This window comes from Macaca fascicularis, chromosome 10 (assembly GCF_037993035.2).
Source record: "Macaca fascicularis isolate 582-1 chromosome 10, T2T-MFA8v1.1".
Taxonomy (NCBI): domain Eukaryota; kingdom Metazoa; phylum Chordata; class Mammalia; order Primates; family Cercopithecidae; genus Macaca; species Macaca fascicularis.
The window spans coordinates 85,365,475-85,382,771 of NC_088384.1; the positions used below are offsets into that span (position 1 = coordinate 85,365,475).

Consider the following 17,297-nt stretch of genomic DNA (forward strand, 5'->3'; position numbering starts at 1 on the left):
CAGTCAGTGCTCAATACATGATGTACTGATTATTAACCCAGTGGCTAAGCATCAGGCACTGCAGTCATCCAGTTGGAATTGGAGGCTCAGTAACATCGCTCATTAGCTCTGTGACCTTGTATAAGTTACACCCCCTCTCTGTGTCATCTATAAAATAGAATCAGTAACATGATTGCCCTTGAGTCACAAGGTTTAAGAATTCATCAAAGTGTTGACACATAGTAACCACTAAATATTAACATATTTATGCCTTAACTTTATTACATAATTAGCACTAATATCATTAATGATCTAATGGAGGGAGAGAAAGGAAACTAACATTTATTGAGCACCCACTATAAACCAGCACTTGACATCAGTCATCTGGCAAGGATATTACAAGACAAGCATTAGATTTCTGCATTTGGTGGGGAAGGAAAGTGAGGCCCCAGGAGGGGGAGCCAGGTGTCCAAGATCCCATCAGTGTAAGAGGCCACGAGACTCAGCTATGCAGGGTCAGGGCAGGAAGGAAAGACACAAGCCTCAGTGATGGCCTGCCCAGTGCCAAGCATGGGCTCAGTGCTCCCAGCCTCCTTGAATCCGCACAGTCACCCTGGCAGGGACTCTTCCTGCCCCACTGTGCAGACGTGGGGCCCAAGTCTCAAAGAGGTGCTGTTTGAATTCCCACAGCTACAAAGCAGCAGAGCCGAGATCCAAACTCAGTTGTCTGTATGGAATTTTATCTCAACCTTACACTGGCTCCTTCTGAGCCAGGGGAAACCAAAATCGTATGTCTCTAAAACCTAAGTGAGAAGCTCAAATGCTGTAGGTTGTTCCCAAACCCTGGGGTGCATTCAATCCTCTTCCAGGCCTTGGCAGGAGGGCGGGCAGCCCCTGACGCGGTCCCGGGACACGCTCACAAAGACAAGAATACTGGACACCGGAAGGACTCATTATTACCCAGAAATCTTTATTACAAAAATATTTTGCAAGCCAAAAAGTTTAAGTTGCAACTATATACAAAATGGGGCCTGTTTCCTTCCCAGCAGTCTTAAAATAAACTCCTGAAACCATGCTCCTTCCGCAGGGTCAGTTCGACCTCTTCCTTTTCCTGGGGTTCAATACACAAGGTATGTGGAATCTCCAGGTTGCCAGGCTAAAGCTAAAGCTATACATCTTCCTTGGCCTTATTCCCTTATTTCCCCCTCCAAGAATTAAAATAAAATAAAATGAAAATGGCACCAAGAAAACATTCTTTTAAAATACTGAATGTGTGTGTGTGCATGCATGTGCACACGTATGTGCTATCTCTGGGTAGAAGAGAGGGAGACGAAGGTTTACAAGCCAATCTTTTGGAATTTGGAACTAGCCCGAGCCAGGTGGCTGGGCCACTGTGGCTCCCAGATGCCACATGGGAGCTCTGGCCAAAGCTGTCCACATGGTCTATTGGCTCAGCTAATTCCTGGATGCCATCATTGAAATCACCAAGTGACCAGGCCCCAGAGAGCTGGGTCTGTGCTGAGCTCCTGCAGTTCCACCTGTAGGACCTTCAGGAATGGGCAGGATGGCTCAGCTTCTCACTTTTACAGCCTGAGCCAGAAATCCCTTGGGCATCCCAAGGCCAGGAGTCATGAACATTAGCGTCTCAACTCTTAAGAGTTATAGTGAAGACTGAATACTGGGTCACCCCTCTGGCCAACCTTCTGGGACAGAGTGGGAATCAGCCCGAGCTTCACAGCTGTACCACCCCCCTGGCTGTCTTCAATTTATTCCAGTTTGATCCCAGTAGGGTCTGAGCACAGAAATGGAAGATTTCTTCTTCAAGGATCAGCTCGGAAAGCCGGGATGGGGGTGGACACTAAAGGGGTAGGACACACGGCCAGAGCCACTCTCCCTACCCTTTACTATGTGTTCCTAAAGTGCTTATGAGAGGTGGTGGGGAGGGGTGTCATCCTCACTATCCCCACTTTACGGATGAGCAGACTGAGGCGTTAGGTCTCGACAAGACTGCACTGTCAAGAGGCAGCCCTCAGCAGGCTGGACTTACCACGGCGGGGTCACAGAAGGCTGCAGTACCAGCCGCGTGGCTCGGCTGAGAACTTGGCCAAGTCAGTCCCAGTTAGAAGGCTAAGTGTCTCCAGGGAGCAGCTGACCTGATCCTTCTTGCCCGTTCTTGGGGTTCTGGGACTTGGAGGAACTCAGTCTTTGCTGTAAGAAAATCCCTCCAGGACAACAAACTGTTAAACCTCAGACTTCACAAGACCCAACCATGGACTTCAACACATGACAGAGAGCCAAGATCACGTTGCTGTTGTTTTAAGAAAAAAACAAAACAAAACACCACAGATCAAGTTTTCTAACACCTCAGTTTCAAGATTGCACGTTTCACATTTCTCAGTAATTTACAGGCGTCCACAGCGAGATGTTGCTTAGTGCTAGCTGGAGGGGCAAGCTCAGGTCTAGAAGGGAGAGATGGGTCTGGGTGGAGCAACGCAGTTGGGCCCCAGGGAGTCTTGGAGAGACCCAAGGAAGCGGAGGGTTTTGTCTCCAGTCCTTTGGGAGGGGTCCTCTCCTCCTCCAGGACTCATGGCTCTTTAGCCTAGGGATGGGGGAGGCCAGGACTGTTGGCAGCAACCTCACCAAGTCTGGATATGGGTTCCAGAGATTTTTTTCCAGCTTTTCCATGGAAGGGGCAGTTTGATCTAAAGGGGAAATCTTCCCCCCTTAAGCCCCAGTTGGGTGGGGGGTGGTGGTGGTGGTGGTCAGGGGACCACCCTGGAAGCTCAGGCTTCGGAGCATCGGGGAGGCAGTCAAGGGTCTTCGAGACCCACGTGGTGATGGACGGAGGCACAAGAGTTCTTGGACCCCAGGCAGTTCTGGCCACTTCCCAGGTCGGTTCCCTGGCTGGTTTGGCACCATCAGCCTCCAGGTGTGTGGCAATGTGGGGGGAGGGGGCCGTGGCTGCCCAGGAAGTGCTGGAGAGCCAAGAAGGGGTGGGGAGAGAAGAGCCACCCTGGCCCCTGGGTCCCAGAGCCTGCACCGCCCCAGCCCTCCGGGAACTGGGTTGGCTGTGCTCATCACGGCGGCTCCCTGTGGGACAAGAAAGCACGTGGAGATGGGTGCTAGAGCAAACCACGGTCCCATTCACTTCCTCGGGACCTGGACGCTGGCATACTCTGAGAAGGATGGCTCGGGCTTGGGGGCCGGCTGCTTGGGGGTTCGGTTGAGGTGGACCATGTCCAGGTCAGCGTAGGTGAGGGTGTCCTCCGATGCGGGCTGCGGGCTGGTCTGAATGCTGGCATACTCTGTGTGGTTGTTGGGCTCCGCGGCCCGGGGAGCGGGCTTCTTCCCCTTGGGCAGGTTCAGGTCTGCATATGTGATATCATTTGTGTCCTGGATTTAAAATACCCAAAGAGAAAGTCATGAGAAGGTCATTCTAGAGGCCCTGGCCCACTCACTCAGACTAAATACCAAGTCTGGATGCTTCTGTGTCCTCTCGGCCCACACTGGCTCAGCCATAAGTCCTGTTCCCCTCATCTCTTGCCAACGTTACTTGCCTCCAGCCTTGCCCCTTCCCATCCACCCTCCTCCTCACCCTGCCTGAAGGGTCTTTCTGACTCACACAGTGTGGTTCCCTCACAGCCCCGCCTCAGTGTCACCTCCTCCCGCTCCTGCCTCCTCCCAGCCTGAACCACCTGCAGTCTTCGCCCATTTCTCATGTTCCTCCCTCTGCCAAGGGTGTCTGTCCTGCTTCTCCTTGTAACAAATCCCAGTCCACCCTGTAAATTTCAGATGAAGCACGGCTCATCCTAAGACCCTTCCTGGCCCTCCCCTCTCCTGGCAGGGTCCAGGTTCCTTCTTTGTGCTTCCTCAGCCCATGTTTGTTTTCCATCGCAGGACCCACCACCCAGGACCGTGTCTGTTTGGGGGCCTGAGTAGGTGCTGATGGTGATGTGTGTGGGGACATTCATTAATGTACGCATTTATTCCACAAATATTCACTGGGCATTTGTTATGATTCAGAAACCAAGGCTGGCACAGAAGAAGTCTGATTCATACTGAATAAATAGGATGGCAATAATTTCAGCTTCACTCAGGGCAAAGCTGGAGACAGGGAGACAGAGAACAGGGGCAGTATAAGAATGAGATCGCCAGTTGGCAAAGCGGGAAACATTCTGGAGTCAGAAAGTCTGGGTTTGAATCCTGGTTCTAGCTCAGGGATTTTGAGCAACTCACTTAACCTCTCTGGGTCTCAGTTTCTCCATCTGTAAAGAGGGGATGATAATAGTGTCTACTGCCAGGGTTGCTGTGAGAATGGAATGAGATTATCCAGGTAAAGCGTTTAGAAAAGAGCCTGGTACATATTGAGCATCTGTCTTCAATAAATGTTCGCAATCATTAACCACTTAGCAAACCTGGATACCTCCCATGTGCTAATCCTATCAACCTGCCACTGCTACCTCAAAATCGCCCATCATGAATGATAAACTTTGCTTCCTCTGTGACTGGCCCCTGCGTGATAGAACAGAATAAAGCTACCACCAACCGGCACACCTCCTAACTGGTGCACGGTAATGGCCCATTTCAGTTCTCAGGGCTTACAAGCAGCACACAACCACACAGATCACCCATCCACTCTTACCACAACCTACTTGGGAAGGATTATCTATTCCACTTTACAGCTGAAGACACTGAGACCAAGGGAGGTTAAATAAAGTGGACAAAGTTGTCCAGCTGGCAAAGAACCAAAGTGTGTTGGACTCTGCGGCTGTGCTCTTAGCACACAGCTCCTGTCCTGAGCCCTGCGTGCTCTCATTTACTTCTGTCTGGGAAATCCATGTTGATAGCATGCAACTCCCTCCCTGGCCAGGGCTAGCACCTGGCACTGGAATCGCAGGCACTCTGCCAGCTGGGCCGTGACTGTCTGGCTGTCCAGTGCGCGGCACATAGTGGGTGCCCGGTAAGTCTCTGCTGATGTGAATTTCGTGCAGGTGTCCATGACCCGTTTTTCCACCATCATTTTTTTCCCCCAGAAGATTCCAGGAGGAAGTTCAGAAGTAGAATGACAGGGGAGAAGGTCTCCCTCTCTCATGACTGGAAACGGTTTTGTTTTTCCTAATTACTACCTGAGCTCATGTCCGGGGCTGCCGGGGTACCCCATGGGTCACAAGGGCAGGGCCAAGGCATTTTGATCTACAAATGCTGTGCCTTTCACCAGCCCGACAACAGATTACATCTAAAAAGATGACAACTGCCTTGGAAATGTCAAGGACAGCTGGCGCACTCTCGTTCCGGGTTCAGAGCAGGACCTGTCTTGTTACAAGATGCTGAGGAGCCCTCTGCCTTCAAGGTCTGACAGCGTCAGCCGGTGATAAGCAGGGCTAGGTTTCTCAGAAACCACGTTGCCTGCAAAATCATCTCAGCAATGTTGACCAGAAACCTCCAGCTTGAGTGAGTGTGCCTTTGTGTGAGGTAATTAATGACATGGGGTCTTTCCATCAGCAAAGGCGGGAGAGGCCCTGGCAGGCTGGCTGTGCAGTTACAGCATAGAAAAGCCTGGCTGTGAGGAGGAGTGGGCAGTGAGCTGGGAGTGGCGCTCCTGGTAGAGGGATGGGTCTGGGCAAATGCACAGAGGTGGGAAGGCACAATCCACACTAAGGGAGCTGCAGCCTGACTCCAGGGCACCATTTTATAGGACGGATTGTGAATGGTGCCCCTGGGGAGTTGTGCAATGGGTAGCACTGAGTCAGGAGGCTGCAACAGCCACTGTTGGCTGCAGCAGAGAGAAGGAATATGCACAGGACATGGGGAAAGCTAGGAATGTAAGATCCTCCACCCTGCACCCCACAGGGAGTCTTAATTTAGAACCAGATCTGCAATTCCGGTTGATGTGAAGCAACCACGCCATGGAGTTTCCCAGGAAGGGCATCTCACCAAGGATTGTACCTGGGTTATTTCTCTGGCATTCTTCTCAGGCTCATGCAACCTAAAAAGGAAAGAGACACACAGATAAAAATACCCTCACTATCTAAAGTGCTCATGCAAATTGATAAGAATAACATTTAGGCTCCACTTTCTATATGGGTTGAGGACATGGATGAAGGACTCATAATAGAAACACAACTGCACATCAAATGTTTGGACAAAGGGGTCAATCTCACTAAAAAGGAATTGTACACAATGCACTATCATTTTTTTTAACCTACTCTATTGGCAAGGATCTTTAAAAATTATAATACTTGGTGTTGGGGAAGCTATGGTGAAATGAACTGGAGCTTGCATACGTCGCTGGTGGGAGAGGCAAACCAGTACAATCCTTTTGGGAAGCAGCTGGCAAAATCAAGAGCTTGGAAGATGTCCTCATCCTTTTGACTCATAATTGCACTTTTTTTGGGGGAATTCAAAATATAGAAAAAGCTTTCAACACAAAGGCATTTGTCAAGGGCGGGATGGGGGAGGTTTATATCTTAGGGTTCTGCCAATTGGGACTGGTTAGGGAAATTAGGATAAATCCACAGATAAAGATTTAAAAGGTTTATGAGGAGGTTTTTTTTTTAAGTTACAAATGCTTACATTAAAATGATAAGTGAAAAAGGAAAATTCTCTGTGGGATTATCTCAATTATGAAAAATGTGTGGATAACACTGGAAGGAAACATAGCAAAATGCAAACTGCAGTGGTCTTTGCATGGTATTTTTTTTCTCCTTTTTAGTTTCCCATATTCTCCAAATGTTCTGTATTATAAACATCTATGTATCATCATTAAAGAAAGAAAAGAAAAAGACCAAGATGTCCAAGTTAATCAAAGAAGTTGTTCGTGCACTTGCTTCTGTAATTGGAGGCCACGGCTTGACTCACTGGAGGGTCACAGTCAAGGTGATGAGCATATCAGAGCCACTGGCTTGGCAGAAGTTGTGTAAATTCTCAAGCCGGCAACCCCGGGGATGTTAGCATGGATAATGTCAGAAATGAGCAGTGGGGCTTGGCAGCAGGGTTATTAATGGATTTGGCATGAGTGCTTGGCTCCGAAAGCAGTTCTGAGACATGACAAGCCCCACGTGGCCACAGAAAGAACCCTCCAGGAGCAGGGCCACGTCCGCTGGGGAGGATCACACAGATCTGTCCCCACCCTACTGGCCTCCAGCCTTCCTGGAGCTCCCCACTGGCTGGCTGGTTCAAGTCCAACTCATCGCCCTGCTCCGTGTCCCACGTGGCCTGGCGTGCTGCCTCCAGGCTAATTCACTGCCCTGTCCTCATGTACCCACTCATCTACCCACCAAATATTTCAGGGTGGGTACATTTGATGTTATGTACTTCATGCTTCAATAGCAGCATGAAGGACCCCCTTGATCATTTTTCTTCTTGGCTAACTTTCGTGTCTCCTTCAAGACTCAACTATGGTGTCACCTTGTGATGGCTCTGCCGACGGTGCTGGGCTGGCTGGGCTGCCCCTCCGTGACAATCTCAGATCTCCTGTCTATCTGCATATCTGGTTTCTATTGCTGTCTGCCTGCCTGCCATGCTTCCTCACCACATGTGCTCAAAAACAGTGACTTGGAATGAATGCCAGTCAGGCTGCCCCAGGGCCTTTGCATGCTTTGGGCTGCTGCCTCTTCATCTGCTTCAATCCTTTTCTTCCTTCAGATGCTATTTTAAACAGTCTCGTCTTGGAGAAATCTTAACTGAACCCCCAAACTCCATTCTCAAAACACTGTGTTCTTCTCTTTCAAAGCAATTTCAGACTACAACCAATTACCCATTTCCCCATATTTGTCTCTCCCCTGGATTTTCCTATTTCAGTGAATAGCTCTACCATTGCTCATCTTGTGCTCAGGCTGGAGAAGTAGGAGTCAGCCCTGATTCTTCTCTTCCTTTACAGCTCTCGTCTAATCCAACCTAGGGCTGGTCGGCTCCACCTCCAAATTATCCATCAAAGCCAGCCACCCCATCCTCTCCACCATCCTAACTCCCCTGATTCCTGAAGAACCTCCTCCTTGATCTCCCCACCTCTATTCCTGCTTCCCTGCCCTCCATTCTCCCTATCTCAAATGCATAAGTGATGTCATGCTACTTTTCTGCTTCACAATGCTCAAGCCCTCTATAACCACTCCAAGGTGGTCAAGTGACACCAGCTCCAAGGCTCAGCCCGGCCGACTGCTCTAGGCTCCATCCCTCTCCTGCCTCTGCTCCGCTCCAGCTCCTCTGGCCTCCTCTGCGCTCTGTGCATGCATCTGAGTGCTCCTGTCTCAGGGTCTTGGCACTGGCTGTTCCCTCTGATTGGTGTAGTCTTGTCCCAGATATTCCCATGGCTGGAGACTCCTCATCCTTCTAAATGTCACCTTGCAGATAAGCCCTCCCTGCTCACCCAAGACCTTACCTCCTTGATCTGCTCTGTCCCTTACCTGGCTTCATTGTATTTAGTCAGCAGCTGCACCACATCCTTTATTAACTTTCCAGCTTGTCTGGTAACCTGTCTCCTCAGCGGACCATCAGTTTCACACAGGGAGGAACTGGGCCAGTCTCATTCACTGCTGAAGCCCCAGCACCAAGAACCGGGCCAGTCTCATTCACTTCTGAAGCCCCAGCACTAAGAACTGGGCTGGCACATCATTAGCAGTCCATATGTATTTGTTGAATGAATGAATGAATGAGTGAGTGAATGAATGAATGAATCTTTCTCACTGGCTCTTAAGTGCCATGAGACCAGGGGTGGGCCTTTTCTCCTCCCCTTTGCAACTCCCAGCTCAAGGCCTGGCACTGAGTTAGGCTCAGTCCAGATGAATAAATGAAAGACTCAGGGAAGCCCTAAATATTCCAAGAATAAATGCAGTGAATGTCTGACAAGTGAATAAATGGCTGATTGAATGAACCCTAGTGCCCAATTAAGGGAGCAGAGAGACACGTTTTTCTCTCGTCTGAGCTGGGGAAGATTACAGACAATGTTCTGTCTGTACATTCCTAACCTAGGGAGTTAGAGAGAGCCAATCCCTCCACCAGCCCTGCAACCTGAAGAACCCTTTGAGCTCAAAGTGGCAGCCTCCCGGCTTGCAGCCTCCCTGAGGTGCTCGGCTGTTACTCACACCAACGTCCTCTGGAAAGTGTCTGATCCCAGCAAGCCAAAGCCGAAGCCGGCTGAGGCATGGGAAACCACCATTAGCACTCACTAGATATTGCTTTGGTTTAGAGAGATGAAAGGGAGCAAGTGATCTCATGGCTCCCTTGGTAGGCTCACGCTGGAAAAATAAAAAACAGGCAGAAAACGGTTGGTTTCTCTGGGGAAGAAGAAATAGACAGCAAGAAGCATGGGAACAGTCATGAAGGCACCAGCTTTCGTGCAAGAGATGTCAAGGCTGAAGTCATCATTCTGGTGCTTCCTAGCCGCAGGACCTTGGGAATATCATGACTTCTCTGGGCCTCAGTTTCCTCAACCATAGGATAGGGAACAATAAGAACCTGATAGAACAGCGGTTCTCAAAGTGTGGCTTGGGAAGAACAGCATCAGCACCACCTGAGAACTTGTGGAAATAGAGATTCTCCATCAGGGACTTTGAGGGTAGGGCCCAGTAAGCTGTGTTTTAACAAGTCTTTGGGGATTCCGTAACACACTCAAGTTTGAAAACCACTGTTCTATAAAATTGGGATAGTGATAAATCATAGGGTTTCTGCAAGAATTAAAGTCACAATTGGGCTAATATACATAAAGGCATAGACAGTGCCAGGAGCACAATAAGTACTCAATAAATGGTAGCTGCTAATGATGCCATTATTATTGACAATGTCCTATTCTTCCAGAAACTCATTGTCTAATCAGGGAGGTAAGACAAGTAAAAAATAATGACAACAGGGCGGGGCGCAGGGGCTCATGCCTGTAATTCCAGCACTTTGGAAGGCCGAGGTGGGTGGATCACCTGAGGTCGGGAGTTCAAGACCAGTCTGACCAACAAGGAGAAATCCCGTCTCTATTAAAAATACAAAATTAGCTGGGTGTGGTGGTGCATGCCTATAATCCCAGCTACTCAGGAGGCTGAGGCAGGAGAATCATCTGAACCCAGGAAGCAGAGGTTGCAGTGAGCCGAGATTGTACCATTGCACTCCAGCCTGGGCAACAAGAGCAAAACTCTGTCTCAAAAAAAATAAAATAAAATAAAATAAAATAATAATAACAACAAAAACAAAAAAGAGAGATCCTTCTAGATGGGGCTGTGTAGTCACTAGGAAGCAGTATTTTAGGGATTCAGAGAAGGCAGAGTGGGAAGTGCTACAGTGGTTTAGGATGGCATTCATTCACTCATTCATTCATCCACTCACTCATTCACCCATTCATTCATTCACTCACTCATCCATTCATTCACTCATTCATTCATTCACTCATTCATTCATTCATTTGTTCATTTGTTCATTCAATAAACCTTTACTAAGCACCTATCCCATTCCAGGCATGGTGCCAAGTTTAGCAGCTATTTGCAGTGAACCTTAGGGACATGGGCCCTGGCTTCAAGGAGTGGGTTATGAAATGGGACAGGTGCAGAGACACCTTGAACACACCAGGTGTCCATGCTGGGGCACCAGGAAGGTTCACAGGAAGCCCCCCATCTCTGGAGGATGTCATGCCCTTGCTGACCTCAGGAGGAGCAGGAGGTGACCAGGTGACAGGAGGGGTCCCACTCTAGCTACCATATTGCATAACTCCAGGGGGTGCCATTCACAGAGCCCAGTGTGCCTGCCACCCCTGGAGCTGGGGGACCCTGGGTAGTGCATGAGCAGGGGCAGGGAGCATACCTCAGCAGACAGGGCAGTGTGCAAGGGGGAGGAGGAGAGTGAGGGCCCAGCCTGTGGGGGAGGGGAGGAGCACAGTGTGGTTGAGCCGTGAAATGTGAGGACAGGGGGTAGAAGGAAGTGAAACTGTTCAAGGCAACTGGACCACAAGGGGCCCAGAAGCCTCAGGGAGGCATGTGGACTTTATCTGGAGGGACAGGGAGAGCCACTGAAGGTTTTTTGGGCAAATGACAGAAACGAGTCTTGCCCTTGGAAGAGTGTCCTAGGTGTGGGAGTGTGACAGGCACAAGCATGACAATAGGAAAACACACGTGCCCGGAAGGCAGTGAAGAGCCTAGTTTTGCTGGAGAGGTGGCTCTGCTTGTTCGGGGGAGGAGAAGGCCAGAAGGTTGGGCAGGGCTGAGACCAGGAGGGCCCCTGTGGAGATCAGAGCAAGAAGCAAGGCTTTATCCCAAGAGTACCTTGGACTCACACTGCTGGGCAGGAGCAGGGCACTCGATGCTTCCCAGAGCCTTCTCTGGCAGAAGAGCTGCTCCTGCTATATGCAACTGCTTTGCCTGGTATTTGCCCCATCACTCCACCCATCACCTGCACCCCCCAACTCAGGATACAGCACTCTATTGCCCCCAACCTTGAGGTGGTCCTTAACCCTACAGTCAATCTATCAGCAAGTCCTCTTGGGTCTACCTTCAAAATATATCTAGAATCTGAGCATTTCTCAGCCTATCCCACCACTTTGGTCCAGTTCACCATCTTTTCCTGCCTGGACCGGGACCGCTACGGTCACCTACACACCCTCACCTCCTGTAGCATGGGCTCCACATGTAGCCAGGTTGACGCTTTTAAAACAAAAGTCAGATCATGTCCATCCTGTGGTTCTTCATCCCACTGGAGATAAAATCCCGAGTCCTTCTAACACCCACAGGCCCCACTCCAGATCATCATTTCCTATTCTGTAATTCTGGAACCCAGAAAGCTCTAAACAATCGAAAGACTGGCACTATGCAGTTGCTGGCAAAACCTGGTCTGAACCAACACAAAGCTATTTATAGCTTTATTTATCACCCTTAGCACGGATGTCTACATGGTTCTATGCAGATAGGTTCACATGGCAGATTACAGTGTGCTGCCTCTGCTCTGCTGGGGATGAAGATCAGAGGCCTTCCAAAAAGCTGATAAAGGCTTTTCACAAAATGGTTCATAATAGCTCTTGCTACAGGGGCATCGCGAAGGACAACAAGATGCCGAGGACCTGCGTCTTCCTGACCTCATCTTCTTCCTCTCCTTCCCTCTGGCCTAGCACACAGCCCTCCTCTCTGGCCCAGCATGCTCCTCTCCATCGTAGCTCACTAGTTTCAGGCACCTGCTTGCATCCCCTTTTCAGAGGCAGTCCCTTCCTCTGCCTAAGACAGCCCCCCACCATTCACCTCCATCCCCTTGCAGGGTAGGAGTTGTCGCCACCTGATATGACACCACGAATCACTTTATTTCTGCGTTTATGCCTGTTTCTCTCGCTGGCGTCTGAGCCCCATGAAAGCCTGGGCTGATTCTTGTTTACTGCTGTATCACCAGCTGGTCCTAAGCAGGGCTGGCACACAGTAGGGACTCAAGTCACTAAAAATGTGAATCAACAAACTGAAGTGCCATCGGTGACGTAACGTCACCGCCTGAGCCTCTGACCAGGCTGTGAGCTTGCAGAGGGCACAGATTCTATCCAACTCATCCCAGCATTCCAGGGCCACAGCACGCCAAGGTACTCAATAAATATTTACTAAACAAAGGAAAGAGTAAAGTATACAACTTGGATCTGGGAGGATGCATCCGGTGGCGTGTGCAGGATGTCTGTGAGGACAGAAAGCCCGGGAGGTCTCTGCCCCAGTCCAAGTGGAATTAGACAAGGGTCTCGTTGTCTGGGGAGAGCAGGCAAGAAATCAGCGCCTCTGTGCACCAAAATAAAACCCCTCATTTGGGACAATAATTAAAAACAGCATGACCCAGTGCAAGGAGATTACAGAGGAGAGAAAGAGACATGTTGACCAACACATCGGTGAGGTCAGTGGACGTGGATTATGCTTTATAGTCTGGGGGGCTGTGAAACAACCAAATAATAACTTCAAGAGGATCTGGACCAATGATGCACTTACCTTGTAGAGGAAGTGGAGCCCTGGGCTGAAAGACAAAAGAAACAAAAGCCTGTTGTTTAACTAGAAGCACACTTTTCTTATGTAACTATTTTCTGGCGAAAGGTTTGCCTCCAGGGACATGGAGAGGAAATACTGTAATCACATCCTTGGAACCACAGGAGACCCCCGTGCCCACCCAGTGGGCATCCTCTTCCACCAAGGAAGCCTGTGACGGAGTAAGCTAGATGGTCCTGCTTTTCCACTTGCGGAAGCTGCCAGGGGTCCAAAAGCAGTCTTCAGCCTGGGAGGGGACAACTGCCCCACCTCTGTCTGGGTCTCACCTCCGTTCAACCACATACCTCAGTGGAGACCCTCCAGTAAGCCTAGTCCCATTCAGTGCTCTTCGTGGCTTGAAAACAGATTCTAGCAGGGCTGCAAATCGGGGATCAAGTGTGAACCCCGGGTCTGCTACCCATTCACTCACTGTGTGACCCTGGGTGGGTCACTTCCTCTCTCTGAGCTTCTATAACTTGCAGGGTTGGGCTGAGCATCCATTTATTTACATGCCACCACTTTCCAAAAAAAGGATCTTGGAAGGAAAGAAAGTGTCCATCTGGTTTAGAGGTTTTAAACCTGTGATATGGGGTAACCCACAGAGAAGCCTCCAGGGTTCAGCAGCCATTTGACTCCCATTTTGCTGTAAAATTGTAATTAAAAGCAACATGCACACCCAAATGCACTCTGCACCGCACTTTAATAGGCTGGAGGCTGCCACAGCGCAAGAATTCTTGCTGCCGGGTTAACGCTTGGTGCCTGGGCAGGTCCTGGATCTTCAGGTGAGGAGTACCTCAGTTGGAAGCTCTGCTCAGCACCGAACGTCTGAGTGGAGGCTGACAGGTTGCAAAGTGCTGGACACAAGTCATCTCTGGTAATCCAGTGACAGGACACCAGTCACCCCCCTTTTACACCAGAGACTAGGTGACTCCTCAGGGTCACACAGCTGGGTAGTGGTTGAGTTGAAATCAGGACATTTCACTATGGGCATTGAGAGGCTGGGCAGACCCCACCAGGGCCTAATGAGGGAGAAGGGGGATCTAGTTATGGCAGAGGGAGGTAGCGTGCAGGGTGGTCCTAGACGTGGTCCTTGGGTTTAAATTCTGGCCCCACCACCTCCTGGCTGTGAGGCCCTGAACAAGTTTTATAACTTTCCCACGCCTCAGTCTCCTCATCTGTAAAGTGGGGTTAGTAATGTCACCTATGAGGTCTGTGGTGAAGACTGACTGTTACTACAGGGAAAACCCTGTGAGCAGTTCCTGGCACATTGGAATTGCCGGGGGATACTAGCCATCCCTGTCACTGGAGCCTGTGTTTGAGAGCTAGGCTCTGCACACAGACCCGCCACTTGGGCTGGGTGCCCTTTACCAGAGCTGCAGCTCTGCAAACTCCATTCCTCCTCTGCAACACCTAAGCCCACAGTAATGAGCTCACACGTGTCAGGAGCCTGGCAAGCTGCCTGGGGCTGAGACTCAGAAAGGATGGCCAGGATTTCACTATCGGCCGCTACGAATGCTTCATCCCATGGGATGGGTTGTCACCTTTGGTGGGGAAGGGACCTGCTTCCCCACCCAAGGAGGAGTCCTCCCTGTGTGGGGCTCTCCAGGAACTTTAGGGAACCCATTGGGTAGGCGTCTTGGTGGGACATCTTGCAGATTCTGGAGAAGCAGGGCCTGACTCCAACCCTCCCAGACAGGAGCATGAGGCTTGGCCAGTATCTCAGAGCCAGCCCAGGAGGGAAGGAAACCTGGGAGGTAGAGGTGAAAGAGCTACCGAAGGGATGCGTGATTAGTGTACAGTTTGCCCATCCAAGCTCAGCTGTGCCAGGCCACAGAAAGGCAGCTCGGGACAGCACTTGTCCCTTTGGAGGTGGTGGGTCACAACCAGCATTTTAAACAGAAAAAAGAATATGACAAAAAAGAAAGTATCAGTTTTAATTTTATATACAAAGGGTGTGTGTATGTGTTGGGTTGAGATGTGAAATGTATTTCTATCTCGTAATAAAAAAAGGTTGCAGAAATACCAGCTTAAAATTGTCATCTACAAGAGTGGGAAAAAGAACATGTATTTATGGCGATTCTAGAATGTGTCAGACCCGTTATTTCACATGGGCTTATTTGGATCTTGTAACTTCTCCAAGACAGGCGTTGCTAAACCCATTTTACAGATGGGGAAACTGAGGCTTCTAGCGGCCAAATTGCTTAGAGGATACAACCAGGGTCTGGAACCCTGGTTTGTCTGACTTCCAAGTCAGAGGCCCTGCCACAGCACCAACCAACCCTCCCAACAACCAACACACACACACAGACACAAGACACACATAACACATGCACACGAACAAGGGGAAGCTGTGCCCTGGGTTTGACCCTGTGCCCTCCTGCTGTGCAGTCAAAGACTATGCACCTTGCCCTGTGAGGGGGCTTTCCAGGGAGGTGGCTCATAGTTCCGGGCTCACATACAATATGGGTAATACTCAGGGCTGACATTTATTGAGCACTTGTGTGCCAGGTTACTTTCCTAACAGTTTCCATGCAATCACTTGTTAAGTCCTCCCAATCAAATGGTGGCGCTATTATCTCCATTCTCACTGGCCTCCTGTCCAGGGGCTGGTCATGTAACCTAGATTTGTACCAGGAAAGCAGAAGTCTGCCGGGAGGCTCCTGGGAAAGACAATGTCCTCCCTGAGACAGGTAAGAAGAGTCCCTGCCTCCCCTCTTCCCAGGTTGGCAGCTCCCTTGCTCAGTAGTGGCCTCTTGAGGACATGGGGCCTGGGGCAGTGATAAGCATCTTGTAATCATGAGGAAGAAGCCACGGAGTGACTCACCCAGACTCTAATGTGGTGAGGCCACTGCCCCAGCCCCAGCACCACTACCTCTGGACTTCTTGCTACTGGCAGAAGATGATGTCCTTAACCCAAAACACCTAATGGCGTCTCCCTCTGAGGACAGTCCAGGGACAAACCCTTAGGGAGGAAGAGGGGAATGCACCCACCTTTCTTCTGTCTGATTCGGACGAGGTAGAGGGCTGCCATCAGTAGGGCCACCAGCAAGGTGCACACCACGCCCACCACAATATAGATGTTCCGTTCATTAGTTCCAGTATTCTCTAGGGACCACATGGAATAGAGGCTTCACGTATGCAGATTAAAAACAGAGAAAACCAAACCCACCACAGCATTTCACCACTAAGCAGGCATCATTAGCTGAGAACATCTGGCTGGGCCTTCTCAGATGTCTCGAGTCACATGGGCACACTCACGGGTCTGTACACACTTGCCCACGAGGCTCATCCATGAACAGCACAAAAACCATGCTGAGGTGCCAGGGGGGAATATATTTGCCGCTGACAGCTACAGAGGAACCCCTGCTGCAGGATACAGGCAGAAATCTCACTCCTGAGGAACAGAAATGTTCCTTCTCATCTGGAGTGAACCACAGAGTGGTCACGAGGGTATCCCAGATCCACTGGAAACTGAATCAGCAGCTGGAAGAAGGGGCAGTGTGGCTACCAGGGTCTGCACAGCTCAGGGGCTCATCATTGATCTGTGCCCGGCACCTGGGCCGTCACATTGGGCTCAGGAGTTAGCACAGGGGCTCTGAAGCAGGACTCCTGAAATGACAATGGAGGCTTGGCTGCCCAGGGCACAGGTAAGGGGGTCGTAGACTAGAACACAGTGGTTCATCAGGAGCAGGGCTCTAAGCCACAGAAAAGTGCTTTCAAATCAATGCCACTAAGTAGCTGTGTGACCCTGGGCAAGTCAGTTAAACCGCCCTCCAAACCCTGGCTGCTGCTTCTGTTATTGGGGCCAACGGTCATCTCTACCTCATTGGCTAAGTAAGGATTATATAACCAACCAACCAACCAACCAACCAACCAACCAACCAACCAGCTAACCAACTAACTCTTTCATCCTGTTTCACTCAAAAAGCATTTATTGAGTGCCTACTGTGGCCAGGCCCTGAAGCTACAATGCTGAGCAAGATAATTATGGCCCCTACCACCTGAGACTCAGAGCTGAGAGGTCATGAAGCTCATCCCCTTCAGCACAGCTACGAGCAAGTGGAGGCCCAAAGAGGCACTGACTTGTCCAAGGTCACACAGCAAGTCTGCGACACAGCTGGCATGGGAAGCCACACATCTTGTCTCCCGATGCCCTATACATCCTAGGAAAACCTGGCACTGGCCGATGCCCTACACGTCCCATGAAAACCCAGCATTGGCTGATGCCCTACATGTCCTACGAAAACCCGGCATTGGCCGATGCCCTACACGTCCTATGAAAACCCGGCATTGGCCGATGTCCTACACGTCCTATGAAAACCCGGCACTGGTGAAACCAAACGGTCACTTTGACACAGCCCCAAG

General features: G+C 50.2%; 1 protein-coding gene across 9 annotated transcripts in view; it reads right to left on the reverse strand.

Annotated features, from left to right (window-relative positions):
* Positions 1–929: 929 nt before the first annotated feature.
* Positions 930–17,297, reverse strand: part of SIRPA (signal regulatory protein alpha) — a 45,832-nt gene continuing 29,464 nt past the window's right edge. For 6 of the 9 annotated variants that reach the window (XM_074003153.1, XM_015457667.3, XM_045362656.2 and 3 more), the window contains 4 exons: positions 15,924–16,037; positions 12,900–12,924; positions 5,914–5,965; positions 930–3,372 (listed from right to left, as the gene is read on the reverse strand). In XM_074003153.1, the coding sequence (XP_073859254.1) occupies positions 3,124–3,372; positions 5,914–5,965; positions 12,900–12,924; positions 15,924–16,037 (440 nt within the window). In that variant the 3' untranslated portion in view covers positions 930–3,123. 9 annotated transcript variants of the gene reach the window in all.